This window comes from Balaenoptera physalus (assembly GCF_965194825.1).
Source record: "Balaenoptera physalus genome assembly, chromosome: 14".
Taxonomy (NCBI): Eukaryota; Metazoa; Chordata; class Mammalia; order Artiodactyla; family Balaenopteridae; genus Balaenoptera; species Balaenoptera physalus.
The window spans coordinates 87,887,246-87,908,901 of NC_138893.1; the positions used below are offsets into that span (position 1 = coordinate 87,887,246).

General features: G+C 37.1%; 1 protein-coding gene and 1 pseudogene across 7 annotated transcripts in view; both read left to right on the forward strand.

Moving 5' to 3' along the window:
- The first annotated feature begins 504 nt into the window (after positions 1-504).
- SLC25A16 (solute carrier family 25 member 16) overlaps positions 505-21,656 on the forward strand; it is a 47,268-nt gene continuing 26,116 nt past the window's right edge. For 4 of the 6 annotated variants that reach the window (XR_014253321.1, XM_082424583.1, XM_082424581.1 and 1 more), the window contains exons 1-4: positions 505-757; positions 6,490-6,582; positions 11,123-11,256; positions 11,981-12,044. Coding sequence is in view for 4 of the 6 variants with exons in the window: in XM_082424583.1 (XP_082280709.1) it covers positions 634-757; positions 6,490-6,582; positions 11,123-11,256; positions 11,981-12,044 (415 nt within the window). In the remaining 2 variants the exon portion in view is untranslated. Of the gene's footprint in view, positions 758-6,489; positions 6,583-11,122; positions 11,257-11,980; positions 12,045-21,656 lie in introns of those variants that run through there. The other 2 variants (XM_082424579.1, XM_082424580.1) reach the window with 2 other exon arrangements.
- LOC309642704 (large ribosomal subunit protein eL31 pseudogene) lies at positions 11,214-20,114 on the forward strand (annotated as a pseudogene). The gene is made up of 3 exons (XR_014268612.1): positions 11,214-11,256; positions 11,981-12,044; positions 17,297-20,114. The product of XR_014268612.1 is annotated as a large ribosomal subunit protein eL31 pseudogene (transcript).

Consider the following 21,656-nt stretch of genomic DNA (forward strand, 5'->3'; position numbering starts at 1 on the left):
AGGGCCCCAAAGAAAGAAGAACTTGCTTTAGCAATTATTTCTTTGGCAGAGGGGTTGGGGGTGGAATAGAAGCTTAGTTGGGGGGGGGGTGGTTAGGGAGGCAGAATGTGAGGTTCAGCGAGAAGATCTGAGAAGGCAGAGCTGATCAGGTGGGAGACAGTGTAATTTCAGAAGTTCCTGGAAAGAGTGAGGAACCAAAGGTTGGTTCTGGAAAGGGTTCATTTTGGGGAGGTCAGAAGGCAGCCCGATGGACGGTTACATGTCGATCGATGATCAATATGGGTTGATGGACGGGGGAGAGATTTCTGAGGTGGTGGGTTTTGGAAGGACCTTCTCGCTGGCCATGCTTCCCTTCTTCCGCCTGTAACAGAAGACGCCTGCACAGCGAGGCCAGGAGTAGAGATGTGGGGCGAGGCTGGGGAGATGGGGGAGGCGTCCAGCCCCGGCGACTCCCGCTTCGGGCCTTGACCCAGGCCCCGCCCCTGGCCTACGCCATCAGCCAGCGCCGCGCCGCCCGTGGTGTTCCGTCCCGCCGTGCGGCGGTCGGTGCCCTGTCACCGCCTGCTCTGGCCATGGCGAGGGCCCTTGGGTTGTAAATTGACGACCGAAGCTCCCGACGCGGCCCTGGTCCTGATGGCGGCGGCGGCGGCGGCCCTGGCAGCGGCCGAGCCACCTCCCGCGATGCCGCAGGCGGCAGGAGCCGGAGGGCCAGCTGCCCGCAGAGATTTCTACTGGCTGCGCTCCTTCCTGGCCGGAGGTGGGTTTCCGCCGGGAGCACCTGGCCGCGCACGGAGTGGCCGGGGCGGGATCCGGGGCAGGTCGGGTGTATGCGGCCGCGATGACATTCTTGGACTTTGGCTGCTCCAACGCCCTGCCAGGTGTTTGCCCGGACCCGCTGTAACCTCTAAGAATCCCTTGACTAATGACAGCAGGATCCTGGGGAGGAAGGGCCTCACGCTGTCGAGGAGCGGCTGGAGCCTTGGAAAGGCTGAACCAGGCACCAGTTCTTCAGGGTTGGAGAGCAGGAAAAAGAGGGGAGTCCCTTAAAGGACGTCAGGGTTTCAGTGCAACATGCTGGGCACTCCTTTCTTTTAAAAAGACTGTGCACGACCGAGAGTAGAAATGGATTTTGCTGTTTGCTTAAAAGAAAATAAACATTGGAGGTCAGCTTTTTAAGGATGACGGGGAAATTGTGCAAAACTGTCTACAACCAAAACTGGTTCCGGTGATTCTAGAAAACTGTGCCACAGGTACTTGACAGGTAGCTGGTGCAGCCCTACTATTGGGGTGACTGTCGGGCCAGAAGTTTCATATTGTCTCTCAGAAATTTCTGCTTTCCCATATAGAGGTGTTTCAGTCTCTACCCTCTCTTAGTTGACTGTCTGGGTTGTCATCACTTAATTATTTGTAAAGGCTGGGAATTTTAAAAATTCCACATTATGAGGACTTGTAGAAAGATATCTGTACGCTGCAGTAGTATTAAGAATTATTTTGTTCTGCTGATAAAAAGGACATTCATTTATTTATACAAGGAATATTTGAGTGTCTGCTACATGCTCAGTGTACATTAGGGAATAAAACAAAGATCCTAGAGTTTACATTGGTTGGGGACTTGTTGTGAGAAAGGCAATAAGCAAAATGAAAAAATAAGTTATATAGTATATTAGAACATGACGAATGGAATGGGAAGAAGGAAAAAGGAGAATGGGGCAAGGAAATGGAGAGGCTACGTGGGTACAGTATTAAATAGGATAATTCGTGATAAGTCTCATTGGGAGGATCACACTTGAGCAAACTTGAAAAAGTGAGGGAGTTTAGCAAGTTGATGTCTAAGAAGGAGCCTTCCAGGTGGTGAGAAAAGCTAAAGCAAAGTCTTCAAAGTCAGGGAGGACCTTATCGGTTCAAAGAACAGCTGTGAGACCTATGTGGCTGGAGCCAGATGGTGCTGATGGGGGAAGGAGATTAGAAAGTTAAAGGGGGCAGGAAATGAAGGGTCTTGTAAACCACTGTAAAGATTCTAACTTTTACTTGGAGTGAAGTAGGGAGCCATTGCAGGTCTTTAGTAGAGAAGTGACATGATATGACATGTTTCCAAAGGATTACTTGGGCTGTTCTGTGGAGAATAACTGCAGGGATGTAAATATGGAAGCAGGGAGACCAGTTTGGTGGTTATTGCAGTAATTCAGATGATAGATGATGGTAGCTTGGATCAGGTTAGTAGCAGGGGAGGTGGTGAAAAATTGTGATAATCTGGATATAGATAGAATAAATGATTTTCTGACAGATTAGATATGGGTAAAGAAGAAAAGTCAAGGGGGACTTATTTTGGTTTGAGCAGCTGAAAGGATGAAGTTGTCATTGACTGAAATGGGAAGCCTGTAGTTGGGACGACGTTCATGATGGTTGTTGGGGGAGATCAGGAATTCAGTTTTGGACACGTTACATTTTGTGATGTTGACTAGACATTGGAGTAGAGTCTTGGTAATGTGTAGGCAAGGTTAGCAACCAGGTAATGCAAATTGGTACAACCTCTTTGGAGAACTGGCTGGGTAGTTATGAAGCTGAACATTTGTATACCTGCAGTTGACCTAGCAGTTGTATGATCCAGCAGTTCCACTCCTAGGTATATACCCAACATATCTATTTCTGCTCTTTTTTTTTTTTTAACATCTTTATTGGAGTATAATTGCTTTACAATGGTGTGTTAGTTTCTGCTTTATAACAAAGTGAATCAGTTATACATATACATATGTTCCCATCTATTTCTGCTCTTATCTGTGATATTCATAATATCCCCAAAGCAGAATCAACCCAAATGTCCATCAATGTTAAAATGTATAACAAGGGACTTCTCTGGTGATCCAGTGGTTAAGAATCCACCTTCCAGTGCAGGGGACACAGGTTCAGTCCCTGGTCGGGGAACTAGGATCCCACCTGTGGGGTAACTAAGCCCGTGCTCCACAACTACTGAGCCCATGCGCCACAACTAGAGAGCCCGCGTGATGCAACTACAGAGCCCACGTGCTCTGGCCACAACTAGAGAGAAGCCTGCACACTGCAGCGAAGAGCCTATGTGCTGCAACTAAGACCCAATGCAGCCAAAAATAAATAAATTAATAATTTTTTTAAAAAAAAAGAATGTCCAACAAAATATGGTATAATCATACAGTGAAATACTGTGCAGCACTGAAAATGAGTAAATTCCCGCGACACCAACAATGTGTATGAATCTCACAAGCATAATGATGAACAGAAGAAGCCAGATATAGTGTATACTGTCTGATTTTATTTGTATAAAGTTCAAAAACAGCCAAAACTAAATCCATGTTGTTAGAACTCAGAAGGCTGATTGATTGTCTCTGAGAAGGAGCAAATAGTGATTTGAGGAGAGGGACTTCTGGGAGGCTGGTAATGAATTTACCAGCTGAGTGGCCTTTATGTGGGTGTATTCACCTTACTGTAATTCATTAAGTGGCATACTTGTGATTTGTGCACTTTTCTCTATGTATCTTACACTTTACTACACAAAATCTATTAAGAGGAAGAAAGAAATTGGAGACAGCAAGTATAGGAAACTCTGCAATGGAATCTTGATGAAGCTGTGTACTTTTTAGAACCTTGCACAATATTTTTGTTTGTTTTTATAGTTTTTTTAAACATCAGGTTAATTAAAGTGTAATTTATATACAGTAAAGTTCACCCTTTTTCGTGTGTACAGTTGAATGAGTTTTGACAAATGTGTTTTGTAATGACAACCACAGTCAAGATATAGAATAGTTCCATAACCCCCAATTATTTCCACTTTCCTTTGTACTCATGCCTTTCCTCTCATCTCCAACCCCTGGCAGCCACTGATCTGTTTTCTGTCTCTGTAGTCTTGCCTTTCCCAGAATGTTATATAAATGTAATCATACAATATGTAGTTTTCTGAGTCTGGCTTCCTTCACTTAGCAAAATGCATTTAAGTTGCATCCATGTGTATGTATCAGTAACGTGCTCCTTTTTGTTACTGAGTAGTAGTATTGCGTTGTATGGATTTACCAGTATCATCTATTGTGAAAATTTGCTTTGTTTTCTAGTTTTTTGTTATTTGGATAAAATGAGTATAAAAAGTTGCACACAGATTTTTATAACCATTATAGGCGCTCCTGGTCCAAGTGATATGAGAAAATACCATTGGGCAAGTTACTCAACCTCCCTTTGCCTCAGTTTCCCCATCCTTTAAATGGGAAAATACGAGTACCTACCTCAGAATGTAATTGTAATGATTAAATGAGAAAGTACCTGTAAAAGCCTTGGCACAGTGCCTGCAGTTGAATCTCTTAGCCTAGTACCTAGTACAAAGGAAACCATACATGTTTTTTATTGGTAATTAGCAGTGGTCTTTGGCAAATATCTTTTTTTAAAAAAAATTAATTAATTAATTTATTTATTTTTGGCTGCATTGGGTCTTCATTGCTGCATGCGGGCTTTCTCTAGTTGTGGTGAGCGGGGGCTACTCTTTGTTGTGGTGCACAGTATTCTCATTGCCGTGGCTTCTCTTGTTGCGGAGCACTGGCTCTAGGCATAGGGGCTTCAGTAGTTGCGGCACACGGGTTCAGTAGTTGTGGCTTGTGGGCTCTAGAGCGCAGGCTCAGTAGTTGTGGCGCACGGGCTTCGTTGCTCCGCAGCATGCAGGATCTTCCCGGACCAGGGCTTGAACCCGTGTCTCCTGCATTGGCAGGCGGATTCTTAACCACTGTGCCACCAGAGAAGTCCTCTTTGGCAAATATCTTAAGTTCAGCTGTTCAAAATGAAGATAAAGGCTACTTGACCTTACTCAGTGGACTTTTGTGATGATTAATTGAGCTATAAAGTGATGTGATAAGCAAGTAAAGATATTATTAAAGGAACCTACTTATTCAACAGAGTCTAAATAATTTTTATATGGTTATTTCATAATGAATGGGAAGATAATAATATAAAAAACTATTCTGAAACCAAATGTACCTGAGTGAAAATTATTTTTAGCTTATCCTCAGTTTTGAGTGGCCATGACTGTTATTTCCATTAGTTCAGATAAGAGAAGCTTGATATAGAAACTTATATGTGGATTTAATATTTGAGTATAAATAGGCATTTTATTTTTGGGTATTTCAGAATATGCATTTTAGCATCAGTTACATGCTGAGCTATTAAGTAAATGTGTGTGGATTTTGAGTGATTTTGTCTTATATTTTTAAAAGTTTGTAAAGTAAGACTCTTCATTCATTCAATAAACAGGTATTGAGTACCTGTTAGGTGCCAGGCCCTGAACTGGTCTCTGGGGATGCAGTAGTAAAGAGACTCACAATATCCCAGTCCTCTTGTACCTTCCTTAACAAACATGCAATGATGAAGAGCTTAACATAACCATAAAAAAGACACCAAGGACTTTTTTGTCCACCTTTTTATAATAGTAACAACTCATTTGGTTGAGTGCTTACTACATGTAAGGTACTTTACAAAAGTGTCTTAGATGGTTCAGGCTACTATAACAAAAATACTGTAATCTGGGTGACTTATAAACAACAAACTTCTTTCTCATAGTTCTGGAAACTGGAAAGTCCAAGGTCATGGTGCCAGCAAATATCTGGGGAGGACCTGCTTCCTCATAGCTGGTGTTTCTACATGGTGGAAGGGGCCAGGGAGCTCTCTGGGGCCTCTTTTTTTTTTTTGGCCTCACCGCACGGCCTGCGGAATCCTAGTTCCCCGACCAGGGATCGAACGCGTGCCCCCCTGCAGTGGAAGCACAGAGCCTTAACCACTGGACCTCCAGGGAAGTCCCTCTGGGGCCTCTTTTATAAGGGCATTAATTCCGTTCATGAGGGTCCTAATCACCTCCTCTAATACCACCTCCCACCTCTAAATACCATCACTAGGAATTAGTTTTCAACATATGAATTTTGGGGGGACACAAACAGTCTGTAGCAAAAAATCTTTATATATGGTCACCTTAGAAGCATGCCAAGTTATTAGGGCTCAACTGGATTCTGATTTATGCTAAAGCCCATGTATGCACTTTACTGTCATCCACATGTCTGCACAGTGGCATGTGGTAGGGACCAAATACATAATTACTGAGTGGATAAATGAATGACTGAATTTTATGGGTGAAATTTGATTATTTCAATGAGAAGTCATCCAGAAGAAGAAGATGTTATTTCAAACAGAGGCTTATAGGTGGGTAAATCCCTCCAAGTGTATGTCTCCATAACCACATTTAGCAAGATTCCAGTGTTCATCAGGAATTAGGGGGCAGATTTACACTCTTCAAACTTATTAAGTCTGACATGCTCAATAATTAAATTGTAGAGAATGGGGGCCCATCATCTACATATCCCTGCTACTGGGCAGTTCTACCCATGGAGATCAAATTAGAGATTAGAGGGTGTGCTAGCCTCTAAATAATGATTTCCATCTGGAAAGAAATGGTATGGAATTTCTTCCTGATCTTTTCAAATTTTTTAGGTATTGCTGGATGCTGTGCCAAAACAACAGTTGCTCCTTTGGATCGAGTGAAGGTTTTATTACAAGCTCACAATCACCATTACAAACACTTGGGTGAGTTAATGGATGCTAAAGAGAAAAATGAAAATGTTATCCATCTGCTGTCTTCGTTTCTAGTTGTGAATTATAGTGGAAAGAGGACACAAGAAGGAGTTCAAGTTTGGGGGCAGATTTTACGAGGGATGTATCTCTTATCCATTTTAATCGTTTCATTTGCAATAGTGGTTATATATGTTTATCATTTTAGGGTACTAATGTACTCTAAAATCTTTGAATCATTGAAGTAAGTACTACATATTTGTTTATTGAGATTAACAAATCACATCCTTAACAGACACACATAATAGCTCAGCTTGATTTAAAAAAAAAAAATCCAACTAGTGATAGAGATAAGGTTTATTCTTTCAAACACTTAAGCATGTGTTGTAGATATCTTAGGGCAAGCAGAATCCAATGCAATTAGTATATATGGATAAACTTGCATTGTTAAAAAAAATATCGAGCCCTTAGTTGTTCCTTGTAAACATAAAAATCAGCTATTATAATTAACATGGACACTCTAATATATCATTGGTGGGAGTAAGGATTTTTTATAGCCTTTTTGGAGGGCTTTTTGGTAATATGCATCAAAAGTCTTGAAAAGATACATATTCTTTGGCCTTGCAATTCTAGTTCTAGGAGGTTGTTTCAAGGAAGTAATCAGAAATGTGCTCAAATATGTATATACAAGAATCAAAGCATTATTTATGTTGGTTAAAAAAAAAAAGAGCCAACCAAAATGTTTAATAATAGGGAATTGGCTAAGTTAAATAATAAGTATTACTTAAATAAATAAGTCCATATTATAGACTATTTTGCAATCATAAAAAATTGTAAAAGAATATTAATTGACTAGGAAGAACGTTCATAATATATTAGTTAAATGAAAAAATATTGCAAATGGTTTAATCATATTGCATTTTATCTAAGTAAACGTGTTTAGACAAAAGGCTAGAAGGAGAAATATGAACATTAAGTGGTTAATTTTCAGTGGTGAGATTATAGGTATTTTTTTTCCTCTAAGCTAATTTGTAATACATGTTGAACATATATTAAATTTTCAATTAGAGGGAAAAAGATTTAAAAGAAAAAATTTAATGTGGATAGAGACCAAGAAAGAATTTAGGTCACGGCAACTAACTCATACCACTCCATTGCTTTACAGTTTCATGCTTCAGTAATGGGAATGATGTGTGCTCTGCATGATCTATGCATCATTTTTAAGAAAGATATTTAACAGAGTGAATAAGAATCAATTATTTTAACAATTGAGTTTTTAAAATGTGATTTTATATTTATTGTCTCATTTTCCTGTCAATATTTTTAATACAAAGTAAGTCTATTCTTTAAATTGAAAGAAAAATTTTGCTAATATCTTAGTGTCCAGAAATGAATTCTATATCTTCACAGTGTACTGCTCATGTATAGAAAGAATCAGACCTTTGAACTTATTGAGAGATTATATAAAACTGGAAAGGAAGGAAATGATTTTCTTTTGTAGTCTAAATTGAGGGTGAAAAGGAGATGAATTATATTACCCAATATCTCGTGGTGTTTGACAGTGACCCAGCATATGAATGTCTGAGCAGTATTGTTTTATTCTTTTAAACTTCTCCCCATGCTGATGTATGTTGTTTTGTTTCCTGATTTGTAATCGTTAGTTTACATATTCACATTAGATTTCACGCTCTACAGGGCTGCATGCCACGGGTTACAGTGTACCCTACAAGGCATGCAAAATTTGAAACAGAATTCCTGTAGTGCAACAATGAACTATTGGTGTAGTGTATGGAGTTTCCTGTATCTTTAAAATATACAAGCCAAAAGAAAAGTATTAGTGGCTTATTAATTTATTTTAAAAATATTGTTGGGCATTTTACTCTAGGTGCCTCCCTTTTTACGTGCATAAGATAGTTTTTCAGTTTTGCTTAAATTTAAAAACATGATTTTTCACAGTCAAAGATGATAAAGATATGCTACTGAATAAAACTTTTACTTTAGCTTCTTTTAAAACGTGTATGGCGTTATTTCCAAGGCATCAAAAACTACTTTTTATTTTGAATCAAAATTATTGTGGCCAAATGAAAAGGAAGGGGTATAATTAGAATTTCTTCTTCCCCAATTTGCACCAAGTGTAAAGAATTTTTTCCTGTAATATATTAAAAATCTTTGAACTCCATTTAACTTTTTACAGTCAATGTGATATAAAAACAGGTAGATGAATCATAATAGGATTCTTTAAAAATCCTTTAAATTTTGTTAATTTTACATTTTATTTATTTTTATTTTTTGAATGTATAATATTTTCACAAGTTCATAATTCAAAAAGTACAAAAGCAAACGTCTTCCTCCTTGTCCCCTCATTAGAATCAAGCATCTACAGTTTTCTTCCATTTTCCTTCAGAGCTTATGTATATATACACAAGCATATGCTTATATTTTACCAACTGTTAGTTCCTTGTAATCCTATGTTGACAAAATAAAGATACAGAAAAGGATCTAAATAACACACAAGCTTGATATAACATAGACAAGAGGACTTTGCACCCTGCAGAGAATACATATTCTTTCCAAATATGCTTGTAACACATGCAAAAATTGGTTCAGTGTTATGCCATAAAGAAAATTTCAATTTCCCAAAGTAAAAATAGTGCAGACTATAGGTTGAAGGAGAAAAATAACGTCATTATCTCAATGGATATTTAAATGCCATTCGAAAACATTCAACATCCAGTCTTCCTCTGTTTGTCTTTCTGTGTTATTTTGCTTTAGGTGAGATTTTTGTGCAAAGCATTTGGTTAGACATTGCCTTTTAACAGAATTTGAGAGTCTTTGGCTTTTAATAGAAGGATTTATATCTTTTAGATTTTTTTTTTCAATCATAGATTTATGTTTTCTGTTCATTGTGCTTTTCTTGTATCCTCCCCAGCCCCCCTCCCCCCTCCCCTGCTCCTTGTTTCCTGGATTTCCTTTTTTTTAAAAAAATTTTATTTATTTATTGGCCCCATGGCATGTGGGATCCTAGTTCCTCCCCCCCCCAGGGATCGAACCTGTGCTCCCCTGCACTGGAAGCGCAGTCTTAACCACTGGACCGCCACGGAAGTCCCTGGATTTCCTTTTTTTGAAATAACTTTATTTCACTTCTACTAATGATTTCTCTTTAAATATTTGTAACAATCAAAGAGTTTTAGAGAATAATATAATAAACATATGTGGAGCTGCACAGAACTTCAGAAATAAACATCATCAGTACAGTTGAAACCTCCTCTGTACTCTCTCTCATCGTCAGCCTTCCTGTTCCTGCTAGGTGGCCACTGTTCTAAGTTTGATTACCCTTAAATTATTACAAACACATTTGAATAAAATTAAACTGGGCTTATCATTAGTCTTCTCTTCCAGCAAGAGGATGTCTTTGATAGAATTTTTTTAGGGAGGGGTGAATATATTTAGTTGTATTATTCATGTATTTTGGAAGAACATTATATTATACATATAGCTGTATGTGTATATATATATATAGAGAGAGAGTAGAATTCTATTTTTTTTTTTTTTCCCCCTGGCCGCGCCACATGGCTTGCGACATCTCAGTTCCCCGACCAGGGATTGACCCCGGACCACAGCAGTGAAAGCCTGGAATCCTAATTACTAGGCCACCAGGGAACTCCCCAAATAGAATTCTTTTTAATACATTATTAGTCCACTTAGATATCTGCTTATTAAAAATGCTTTTAGAGTATATCTTTTCTTAGATGTTAGTAAGTACCTACAGTTTTAATTTCTGCGAAGGGATCAAAAGGTTACTTGAATTCTAAACTTTGAAATGAGCCCAGTGATTTACTTTCATGTTTGATCTAATTTTTGTTTGAAAAATTTGGAAAGGAACCTGAATTTAAATAGTTTAATATTGGAATTTAAATAGTTTAATAATGGAATGTAGAAGTCTGTACTGCAAATAGGATTAGTGATTGACATTATTAGAATAATAAATATATCAGTATATCGGATCAGAACTCAGGCCTTTGTTTATCTGTATTCCTAATTAAAGTATACTACTAATGAAAATTTGCCCCCCAATTTAAATAGTTTTTTAATCGGTAGGTTTTTTATTTGTTTCTTTTATTTAGCAGCTTCTTTCATAAACAAACCACACAGGTATCTGGGTCAGTCTGGGAAACCTTCCTTCGTCCTTCCAGATACTCATCCGCAGTGCATTATCTGGATGTTGAATATATTTCTATTAATATTCTTTTAGGTTGCTAGGGATTAATATAATTTACAGTAATTATAAATATAATTTACTATAATTCGTAGCTGTTCTTGCTATAGTATGTTTTATATTTTTACATGAGGAATATTTACATAATTTGGACATATGATGTATTTTAAGTAGCTTTAACTGTTATACAGAAATTACTATTCATGTAATTCCTCAAGCAAAATTATATCATGAATGATGGCATAGTAATCTTTATCTGTGATTGTCATGAAAATTTGAATTTAGGTAGTTTTCTCTGTTTTAATAGTATTTTTCTTCTAAAAATCTTTTTAAAAATAGGAGTATTTTCTGCATTGCGTGCTGTTCCCCAAAAGGAGGGATACCTTGGATTGTATAAAGGGAATGGTGCAATGATGATTCGAATTTTTCCTTATGGTGCAATCCAGTTTATGGCATTTGAGCATTATAAAACGGTACTTGAACCTTTATCTTGTTTTCCTCTTTTGTGTCTTTGAATATCGTACTTAATTGACAAGGCATTTGCTTTGACCTTTAAAGTTACTTTGGATGAATGGATAAAGTAATGCCTTTTTGAAAGACTAAGGCTTGTGATAGTTTAAGTTTTTAAATATAACTTGGTTTTGGAGTTATCTGTTCCAGGATTGTTAGTCATTTTTGAGTAAATTGTTTATGTTCATACTTATGAAGAAGAGCCAAAGTATCCTTCAAGTAGCTAATAATAAATCCATAAAATATTAATAGCTTTTTGATATGCTTTTTGTGTCTCAGTTGTAGGAGAGGAACATTGCAACTTTGGATTTTCTTATTAAATAAACTAGTGAGACCATATTGTGAAAGTCTGTTTTTGAGTAATGCTGTAAGTTAACAGCTTTTCCCATCATACTAAGTTTCTCTTTTCTGGGTGACTGAAAGTTTATTCTCTCAAACATCTTAACACAGAAAGGAGTTTAATGAATTAAATTTCATAGGGTATCTTAAGAATAATTTTTTTAAAATTATCATAGGGTATCTTAAAATGAAAAGTAAGCAGTATCAAGACTTCACTGTCTATAGTAGCATTTTATTCCTACTACTCCCATTCACACTTTAAGTATTTGTGGTCATCAATGTGTAATATAGTATATTTGGCAAGATTGCTTCTGTAAAAGTGCATAATTTGATGTTTTTGGTTTCTAGTTAATTACTACAAAACTGGGAGTTTCTGGTCATGTACACAGATTAATGGCTGGGTCCATGGCAGGTAAGAGGAGTGGGTAATTTTTTGTTTTTAACTGAAGTAGAGTTGATTCACAATGTTGTGCCATCTCTGCTGTACAGCAAAGTGACTCAGTTATACACATAGAGACATTCTTTTTTTTATATTCTTTTCCATTATGGTTTATCACAGGATACTGAATGTAGTTCCCTGTGCTATACAGGCGTGGGTATATTTTATTTCTGCAAATTAATTTTCTATTAAAATACTTAATTTGCTTTAGGTAATATGTGTGACATTGATTAAGTGGCACACATTTGTTATCTTCCTATGCTCAATTATGCAAGAAATCATTAATATCCCAACTCAGAGTGTTTTACAGTAGGAGATGTAAGGAGGAGTCTAAACTTACAGCTATGTGAAAATCATACGTTCCCTTTGACAGTTCTCCTTCTGGAAATGTTTATTTTTTTCTTTCAAAAAATTTTAAAAAATTATAATGACTATAGTAATACATATTCCTATACAATGAAAATAGTTCTGCTCCCTAGAAGCAATCACTATTAGCAGTTTCTTACGTGTGCTTTTTTTTTTAAGATTTAATTCTTTTTAATTATTTATTTATTTATTTATTTATTTATGGCTGTGTTGGGTCTTCGTTTCTGTGCGAGGGCTTTCTCTAGTTGTGGCAAGCGGGGGCCACTCTTCATCGCGGTGTGCGGGCCTCTCACTATCGCGGCCTCTCTTGTTGCGGAGCACAGGCTCCAGACGCGCAGGCTCAGTAATTGTGGCTCACGGGCCCAGTTGCTCCGTGGCATGTGGGATCTTCCCAGACCAGGGCTCGAACCCGTGTGCCCTGCATTGGCAGGCAGATTCTCAACCACTGCGCCACCAGGGAAGCCCTTACGTGTGCATTTTTCCAATACTATTCTATAGGATTAGAAATTTTATAGTTATCTTAGAACTCTCTTCTGTATCAGTACATAGATCTTTCTTAATTTTGTGAAGAACTGTGTTATATTCTAAGGTAAAAATGGCCCATTATTTATTTACTCAGTCCCCTATTGATTGACGTTTGGGATATTTAAAATTTTTGTTTTGCAAATAACACATTGTACTTGTGTGAATATATCTGTAGAATAATTTTCAGAAGGGAAATTACTTTATCAGAGGATATGTGTATTTAATTTTTGATAAACCTTTCCAAACAACTGATCTCCATAATGCTTTCAGTAGCCCTTTCCCCTACATACCATATCAACACTGGGCCTTATTAAATTTTTAGTATTTGGCAATTAATTATGAGTAAGGTTGATCAGCTTTTCAAATGTTTATTGACCATTTGTATTTCTTACTTTCAGCCTTGAATTGTTTCTATTCTTTAAATATTCATTTTTATGAGTTTGGGGATTAAGACATTATTTTTTTTTCTGTCAAATATTGCTATTATTTTATTTCCCAGTTCTAGATTTGTCTTTTAACCTTATTTGTGATTTTTTTGGAAAAATCATCCAAAAGTTCCCCCCCCATATAGAAGTATTACATAGCCAGATGGGTTAGTCTTTTCCTCTGTGGCTTCAAAATTTTTTGAATTGTGTTGAGAAATGCCTTCCCCATTCTAAGATAAAAACATTTATTCATGTTTTCCACTAAAACTTTTTTTTATATTGATTTTTTTTTATGTTAGATTTTCATTGTTTTTTTGTTTCTCACACCAAAAGGTAATTTAAGTATGTAGCAATAGAAGAGTGGTAAAAAAAATCCATGTCAGAATTCTATACTTCCAGTACTAGATTTTTTTTGTACATTTGTAGAATTGTATTTATTGACAGAGAAGGATGTTTACATCATATGTAGAAAGAAAGGAAGTTACAAGAGAGAATGTTTAATATGCTATATCATATTTTGGTTTTTAAAAAGTAAATACATATGTAAATATTCATTAAAAAAACATCTGCAAGGTTATAAACCAACATGTTAACAGTTTTTATTTCTGCTAATGGAAATAAGACCATTGGAAGGTGGTATATCAAAATCTTAACTATGTGGTTATCACAAGGTTTGTAGGATTTCAGTTGATTTTTTTGGACCTAGATTTATAATGTCCAACCTGACCTACCTTATCCATGGTTTTGCCTTATGCAATGTTTATTTAACTCTTTTTGACTTCTGGCAGACTGACCCAAGATCAATAAGTATTAAAAATAACCAGGAATAGTATCTAAAATATTTAGCAAACCAACCGTAGAGGTAATAACAAATAGGACAGGCTCCGAAAGCCTCCAACTAACTTTTTCATGGCTGGATCAGGAGACGGTATGTGGTGGTGGTGGGAGCTATGGTTGAGGGAGAGGCTACCAGAGTCATGATGCGGGAGATCTTGGAAGCTGGAGCAACAGCTATTTGTCAACTGCTATAGAAATATTTTAGTATTTTACACTGGCATGGCAGTGCTGGTGAGTAACATTAGCTAGCATGTATTGTTCACTTGTTTTGTACCCTTCACAGACCTGAGCACTTGCCATGTAATCTTTGAGTACTTGACATGTAGGTCACAGAAAGATACTGTGAGGAAAGTGCTATGATTATCTCTCATTTTACAGAAGGAAAATTTTAGTAAAGTTTCCAAATCTTAAAATTTATGATTTCTTACATCACTTTAAAATTTTTTTGTCTCTTAAATTTGATTTTATAAGTGACAGGTCAAATTTTTTCTTTTAGGGTTGTAGGAAAGATGAAGTAGGATTATGAATATGAGTAAAATCCTAAAGACTTTGTATTATTTCCTTTTCGTGCACTTGATTATTTCTTGACTAGCATGTTCAAATGGTGCTTTTAGCTTCATATTTCTGAAATGAAAGACATGTTAACATCAAGGTTTCAATATACACTAGAAAATAATAATAAACCAAAGGAACTTCAAGTATAAATTTTAATTTTTAAAGAAAAGAGTTTTAAAAACTTCTAGCTATTGTAGATAAGACTAGTGCTTCCATTAACCAATATGTCTCTTTTTATTATCATGTTTAAGTAATTATAATTTACATTTTGCTTTTATGATTTTAAACAGTTGAAATAAATGTTCTGCTTAATTTTATTTATATCTGGTATCTTTGCTTCTGTACCTTTGGTGGTCTTTGAACATAAGTTTGGAAATTTTATATTTGCCAAAATTAAAAATGGTATGTTTTTCATGATCATTTCAACAGAGCTTATTTTAAAGCTTTTTTGAACTTCAACCTTTTCCCTCATCCTACAACTACAATCCAGTACATGTTGAATCTCAGTCATTCAAAAAGGAAAAACTAGAGACTGAGAATCAAGGTTTGTATATTTAAGGAAGGCCTTCTCCTTTCTTTCTGTATGTTTCACTTGTTTGAAATAAATCTTGATCTGCCAGTTCCTATGAAACTAAGAGTGACAGGATAGAGAAGAGGAAAAAGAAGGAAGTTGTCAGAAACCAGAAGCAATGAGCTGAGTTCTGCTTGTGGCCGTTTCTGGTCTACTCTAGTTTAGAGCTGGGCCTAAGGCTGGGAGGTCAAATGGACAGAACACTTACTGCCTGGGATCGTGGCTGGCCTCCATTACATACATGTCCTTTGACTATGGGCAGGTCATCTGAGCCTTCCATAATTCATTTATCCATTTGTTAAAGTAGAACTTATGATTGCCCAACTCTCTTTCTTTCTTAGTTGTTCTGAGGGTCAGAGTAGAGAATTCTGTGAAAACATTCTGAAAGATCTGAGGTCCTCCATAAGTATGGGGGAATGTTATTAAACCTTCCATGCCAGCGGCCTGTTACATTTCTTGAGCCAGCCACTTGAATTCCTTATTCCTCAGAAAACGAACAACCCAATCAAAAAATGGGCAGGGCTTCCCTGGTGGTGCAGTGGTTGAGAATCTGCCTGCTAATGCAGGGGACACGGGTTCGAGCCCTGGTCCGGGAAGATCCCACATGCCTCGGAGCGACTGGGCCCGTGAGCCACAACTACTGAGCCTGCGCGTCTGGAGCCTGTGCTCCGCAACAAGAGAGGCCACGATACTGAGAGGCCCGCGCACCGTGATGAAGAGTGGCCCCTGCTTGCTGCAACTAGAGGAAGCCCTCGCACAGAAACGAAGACCCAACACAGTCAAATAAATAAATAAATAAATAAATAAATAAATAAATAATTAAAGATGCTAATAATTAAAAAAAAAAAAAAATGGGCAGAAGACCTAAATAGACATTTCTCCAAAGAAGATATCCAGATGGCCAACAGGCAAATGAAAAGATGCTGAACATCGCTAATTATTAGAGAAATGCAAATCAAAACCCCAATGAGGTGTCACCTCACACCAGTCAGAATGGCTATTATCAAAAAGTCTACAAATAATAAATTCTGGAGAGAGTGTGGAGAAAAAGGAACTTAATGATGTGGTAGTTTTAAAAAGCATTGACAGAGTCATCATGAAGTGAATCAGAACTTAGTTGGAGGGACTTCCCTGGTGGTCCAGTGGCTAAAACTCTGCGCTCTCAATGCAGGGGGCCCGGGTTTGATTCCTGGTCAGGGAACTAGATCCCACATGCTGCAACTAAAGAACCCACATGCTGCAACTAAAAGATCCCGCGTGCTGCAACTAAGACCTAGCGCAGCCAAATAAATAAATAAATGTTTAAAAAAAAAACTTAGTTGGATATCCCCAAACTTACTTTACAGTGCAGTATTGTTTTTCGTTTGAACAATATAAGATGTCATAATCTTTTCTGTATTTAGGGCTTTTAGACTTTTACGGCTTCTGAAAGTCTAAATCCAGCCTATAGAGGGCTTCATAATTTTATACTTAGAGTGAAGGGTAAAATATGACTATCAGAAGAATAGTTCTCACCTCCCACTTATTCCAAGGATAAATAAACATTTAAAATCTTAAGGAGTTTTCAAGATTTATCAGAGTACAAAATTATTAAAAATCTTCTTGCTAAATTCTAAAGATTAAAGTTACATTTAAATCACTGAGTTGCTTTTAGAAATAGTGAACAACAGCAACAACAAAAAACTTTGTAAGTTTTAAACATCCTGGTTAAAAGGTTTTGTTTTTCTTTAGGAAGATTAGATTGCTCAAATTCAAAAGAAATATACCATATAAAAACATGGTGACGTAAACTGGCCGAAAAATTGTAAAACTAGATCATCAGTTTAGCGTTGTAGTAATCATTGGCATTATTTTTACCATTCTCTGATGTACAATTAGGTTATGCCAGTTCCTCAGCCTGACTCATGGTCTTACAGATTTTAAACTAATGCCTCCTTTACCTTTAGGAATTTCTGGATGTCCTCATTTTCTACCAATTTACCGTTTTAATCACTTTGTTAATTCAGTTATTTCATGTTAAACCACTTGAAACCAGTAAGAAGACAATGAGAAGGCTTGGAGCATGTGAGAAGGAAAGAAGAAATAAATGGAGTCAGGGAGAACAAATAGGAGAGGCAAGACGAAAGTGATCCAGATAGGGAGTAGAAAAAAAATATGGGAGTTGTAAAAATTTACAGAAGCATAAAGAAATAAAATGAATAGTGATGATCTGGGCAAATCCTTGCAAAATCTGATGTTCAACCAAATTGTGTCAGGATGATCAAGCCTTAAAATGGTCAGCCTTTTTATTCTTTTCTATATTTGTTAAACTCCTTAATATGAACCATTTTCAATGAACATGGAACTAGTTTATAGATAATCTCTCCTCATTTTATTTTGTAAAATTTTCCCTTGCAAAATATTTAGCACAAGCTGCAAAAAATTAAACCAAGCTGCGAAATATGTAGTTTTATAAATATCTGGATAATAAGGTATTTGCTGTGACTTAAATGTGATATTATTGCCAAACCTTGTCTTAGGAACATCACATTTGTACTGTATTAGTTTAGATTCAGCTTCAAAGAGGCCATTTAGAAGAGTCACTGCCTTGGCTGCCAGACATGGCTGGTTTGAATACCAATAGATAAAAAACAAGTTAAATAGTTTGAAAATGAATAGCTTGAAAACAAATGGCTCAGATGAGCAGCTCAAAATCAAATTGGTTGAAATGAGGGACTGACATTTCTAATCACTGAACTGATGGAATTTCTGAACTAAAAATTTAAGTTTAGAAAGTACTAATTAAATGTTTGAGAAAAGAAGATTACAGGGAAGGCAATATATGTTGTGATATGAGCCAGAAAACTTAGTCTCAAATTCTACTCTGTGATACAGAAACTGTGAATTTGGTCAACTCACATAACTGCTTTGAGCCTCAATTTTCTACCTTGTAGGATTGTTGGTGGTATTTGGTATGTGAGGATTAGAGGTGGTGTTTGTAAAGTGCCTGGTATGGTGTGCTTGGCACATAGTAGACAGTCTTTATTGTTATGTGCAAACTAAAAAAAGGAAGGTTTAAAATATCACTTACAGCTAAATCACAGATAAGTTAATCGTAAATCAGCATTTCTTCTATGAGTCTAACCTGTTCTGAGTACCATTAGGCTAATCTTGATACAAAGTATTGCTTGCTTTTAAAATTAAACATATTCAAACTGACTTTCTGCTCATTGTCTAAAGGAATTGAGTCTTCGTCATTCTCAAGACAGAACTAAGGGGGGAAAAAGAGAACGAAGGGTTGCATGTGTTTGCATTAAAGTATTAACAGTGGGCTTCCCTGGTGGCGCAGTGGTTGAGAATCTGCCTGCCAATGCAGGGGACACGGGTTCGAGCCCTGGTCTGGGAAGATCCCACATGCCGCGGAGCAACTAGGCCCGTGAGCCACAACTACTGAGCCTGCACGTCTGGAGCCTGTGCTCCGCAACAAGAGAGGCCGCGATAGTGAGAGGCCCGCACACCGCAATGAAGAGTGACCCCCGCCTGCCACAACTAGAGAAAGCCCTAGCACAGAAACGAAGACCCAACATAGCAATCAATGAGTCAATAAATAAATCTTTAAAAAAAAAAAAAAAAGTATTAACAGTATATTAGCTGTGTAGATTTTTAGCTCAGAGATAATGTTATAATCACCCAGGTAGAGATGTCATGAGAGATACCTAGATAATAACATAAAGAACATTGTTTTCTAATCCATGTATAAGGAGTGGCGAACTGATTTAGATTTTTGGGAGAGTGGCAGAAGCTCTGAAAATTAGTATAGATTTAGGTTTGGGCTAATAAAAATGGATGCAAGTTACAGTAGCATTTGCTCAGTAAATGGGGTAAGGTATCTCAGGTCTATTTAAATAATATTAAACAAATACTAAAAATTTAACACTGGGTATTCCTTGGCAGTCCAGTGGTTAGGACTCTGTGCTTCCACTGCAGGGGGCACAGGTTCAATCCCTGGAGAGGGAACTAAGATCCCACAAGCCATGTGGTACAGCCAAAATAATAATAATAATAATAATAATGATAGTAATAATAATACAATGTCAAAAGAAATTAAAACTAAGAAGTTAAATTAGGTTAAGAATACAGAAATCACTTAAATTGCCACTTTTATATGACTAGTATGCTATTGTAGGCCAAAGTTGTGGCAAAAAAAATTATATTTTCATTTGGTAAGACTAATAAAAAGATGAAATTATCATGTTAAAAGCCTACAGAGAAAAAGAAAGTCATGACAATACCTCAAGCTCTTCCTTTCCAACCTGGGCCTGGCAGGATGGCTCCTGCAAAGAAGGGTGGTGAGACGAAGTGTCTATCTGCTCACCAACCAGGTCGTGACCAGGGAATACACCATTAACATTCACAAGCACATCCCTGGAGTGGACTTCAAGAGTGTGCCCCTCAGGTACTCAAAGAGATCCAGAAATTGGCCAGCAAGGAGATGAGAACTCCCAATGTGCTCATTGACACTATGCCTAACAAAGCTGTCTGGGCCAAAGATATGAGGAATATCCCCTACCATATCTGTGTGCGGTTGTCCAGAAAACATGATGATGATGAAGATCACCAAACAAGCTCTATATGTTGGTTACCTATGTACCAAGGAGGTAACCACTTTCAAAAATCTGTCACCACTTTCAGAAATCTACACAGTTGATGTGGAAAGGAACTGACCACTGATTGTCAAAGAAAGTTATAAAACTGCCCCCCCCAAAAAAAAAAAAAGAAAAAGAATGTCATATGAGAAACCAAAATAACACAGAGTGTTTTTTTGCCCATCCAGTGTTGGAAAAATTATCTAATAATTGAATATTCTACTTGTCTAATAATTATCTAATACTTCTGATAAGTTAGAGGAATAGGACTTATATTCTAACGGATGACATTATAAATCAGCACAATCATTCTGGAAGGCAATTTCTATTAAAAGCCTTATGCATTGTCCTAATAATTCTATTTTAGGAATTTATCCATAATGAAATATTTAGTTATAAGGACATTCATCAAAGCACTGTTTACTATTACAATATCATGTAGCAAATAATGGAGACAACCTAAATGTCTAAGAGGATTGTTTAAATAAATTATAGTACATCCAGGTAATGTTTTTCTCATGTAGAAAGATGTTCACAATATAACGTAAAGCAGGAAAAATTGACTATGAAATAGAATTACACCATTATTGTGGAGTTTTTTTTAATAAATTTATTTTATTTTATTTATTTTAATTTTGGCTGCGTTGGGTCTTCGTTGCTGCACGCGGGCTTTTCTCTGGTTGCGGCGAGCGGGGGCTACTCTTCATTGTGGTGTGCAGGCTTCTCATTGTGGTGGCTTCTGTTGTTGCAGAGCATGGACTCTAGGCATGCGGGCCTCAGTAGTTGTGGCACACAGGTTCAGCAGTTCGGCTCACGGGCTCAAGAGCGCAGGCTCAGTAGTTGTGGTGCACGGGCTTAGTTGCTCTGCAGCAAGTGGGATCTTCCTGGACCAGGGCTCAAACCAGTGTCCCCTGCATTGGCAGGTGGATTCTTAACCATTGTGCCACCAGGGAAACACATTGTCATGTTTTAAATGTATGTATGTGTTTAGATGTGTGTAAATGCCCCTGGATAAAAGGTTTGTAATATTATATATTTAGGTGGTTATTACTGGAGGATGAATATATATATTTAAAAATTTTTGATTGTCTATATTTTCTAATTTTTTTACCTTGAGCATTTATTTCTTTTGTACTTTACAAAAATAGAAGATTATTTTTAATTTTAAACATAACTGATAAAAAAAAAAAACAAAAAAAAACATAACTGATACATAATTATACCTCAGTAAAAAAGATACAAATAAAAATTCAGCTGGGAGACTTCCCTGGTGGCTCAGTGGTTGAGAATCCACCTGCCAGTGCAGGGGACACGGGTTTGAGCCCTGGTCCGGGAAGATCCCCCATGCTGCAGAGCAACTAAGCCCAGGCGCCACAACTACTGAGCCTGTGCACTAGAGCCCACGAGCCACAACTAGTGAGCCCATGTGCCACAACTACTGAAGCCCAGGCGCCTAGAGCCCACGCTCTGCAACAAGAGAAGCCACCACAATGAGAAGCCCGTGCACCGCAACAAAGAGTAGTCCCCGCTCACCGCAACTGGAGAAAGCCCGCACGCAGCAACGAATACCCAACGCAGCCAAAAATAAGTAAATAAATAAATAAATATTTTTTTAAAAAAAATCACCTGGATAGTTTATGGAATTTGAAATCATATATTGATGAAAATCTAGAACTTAATG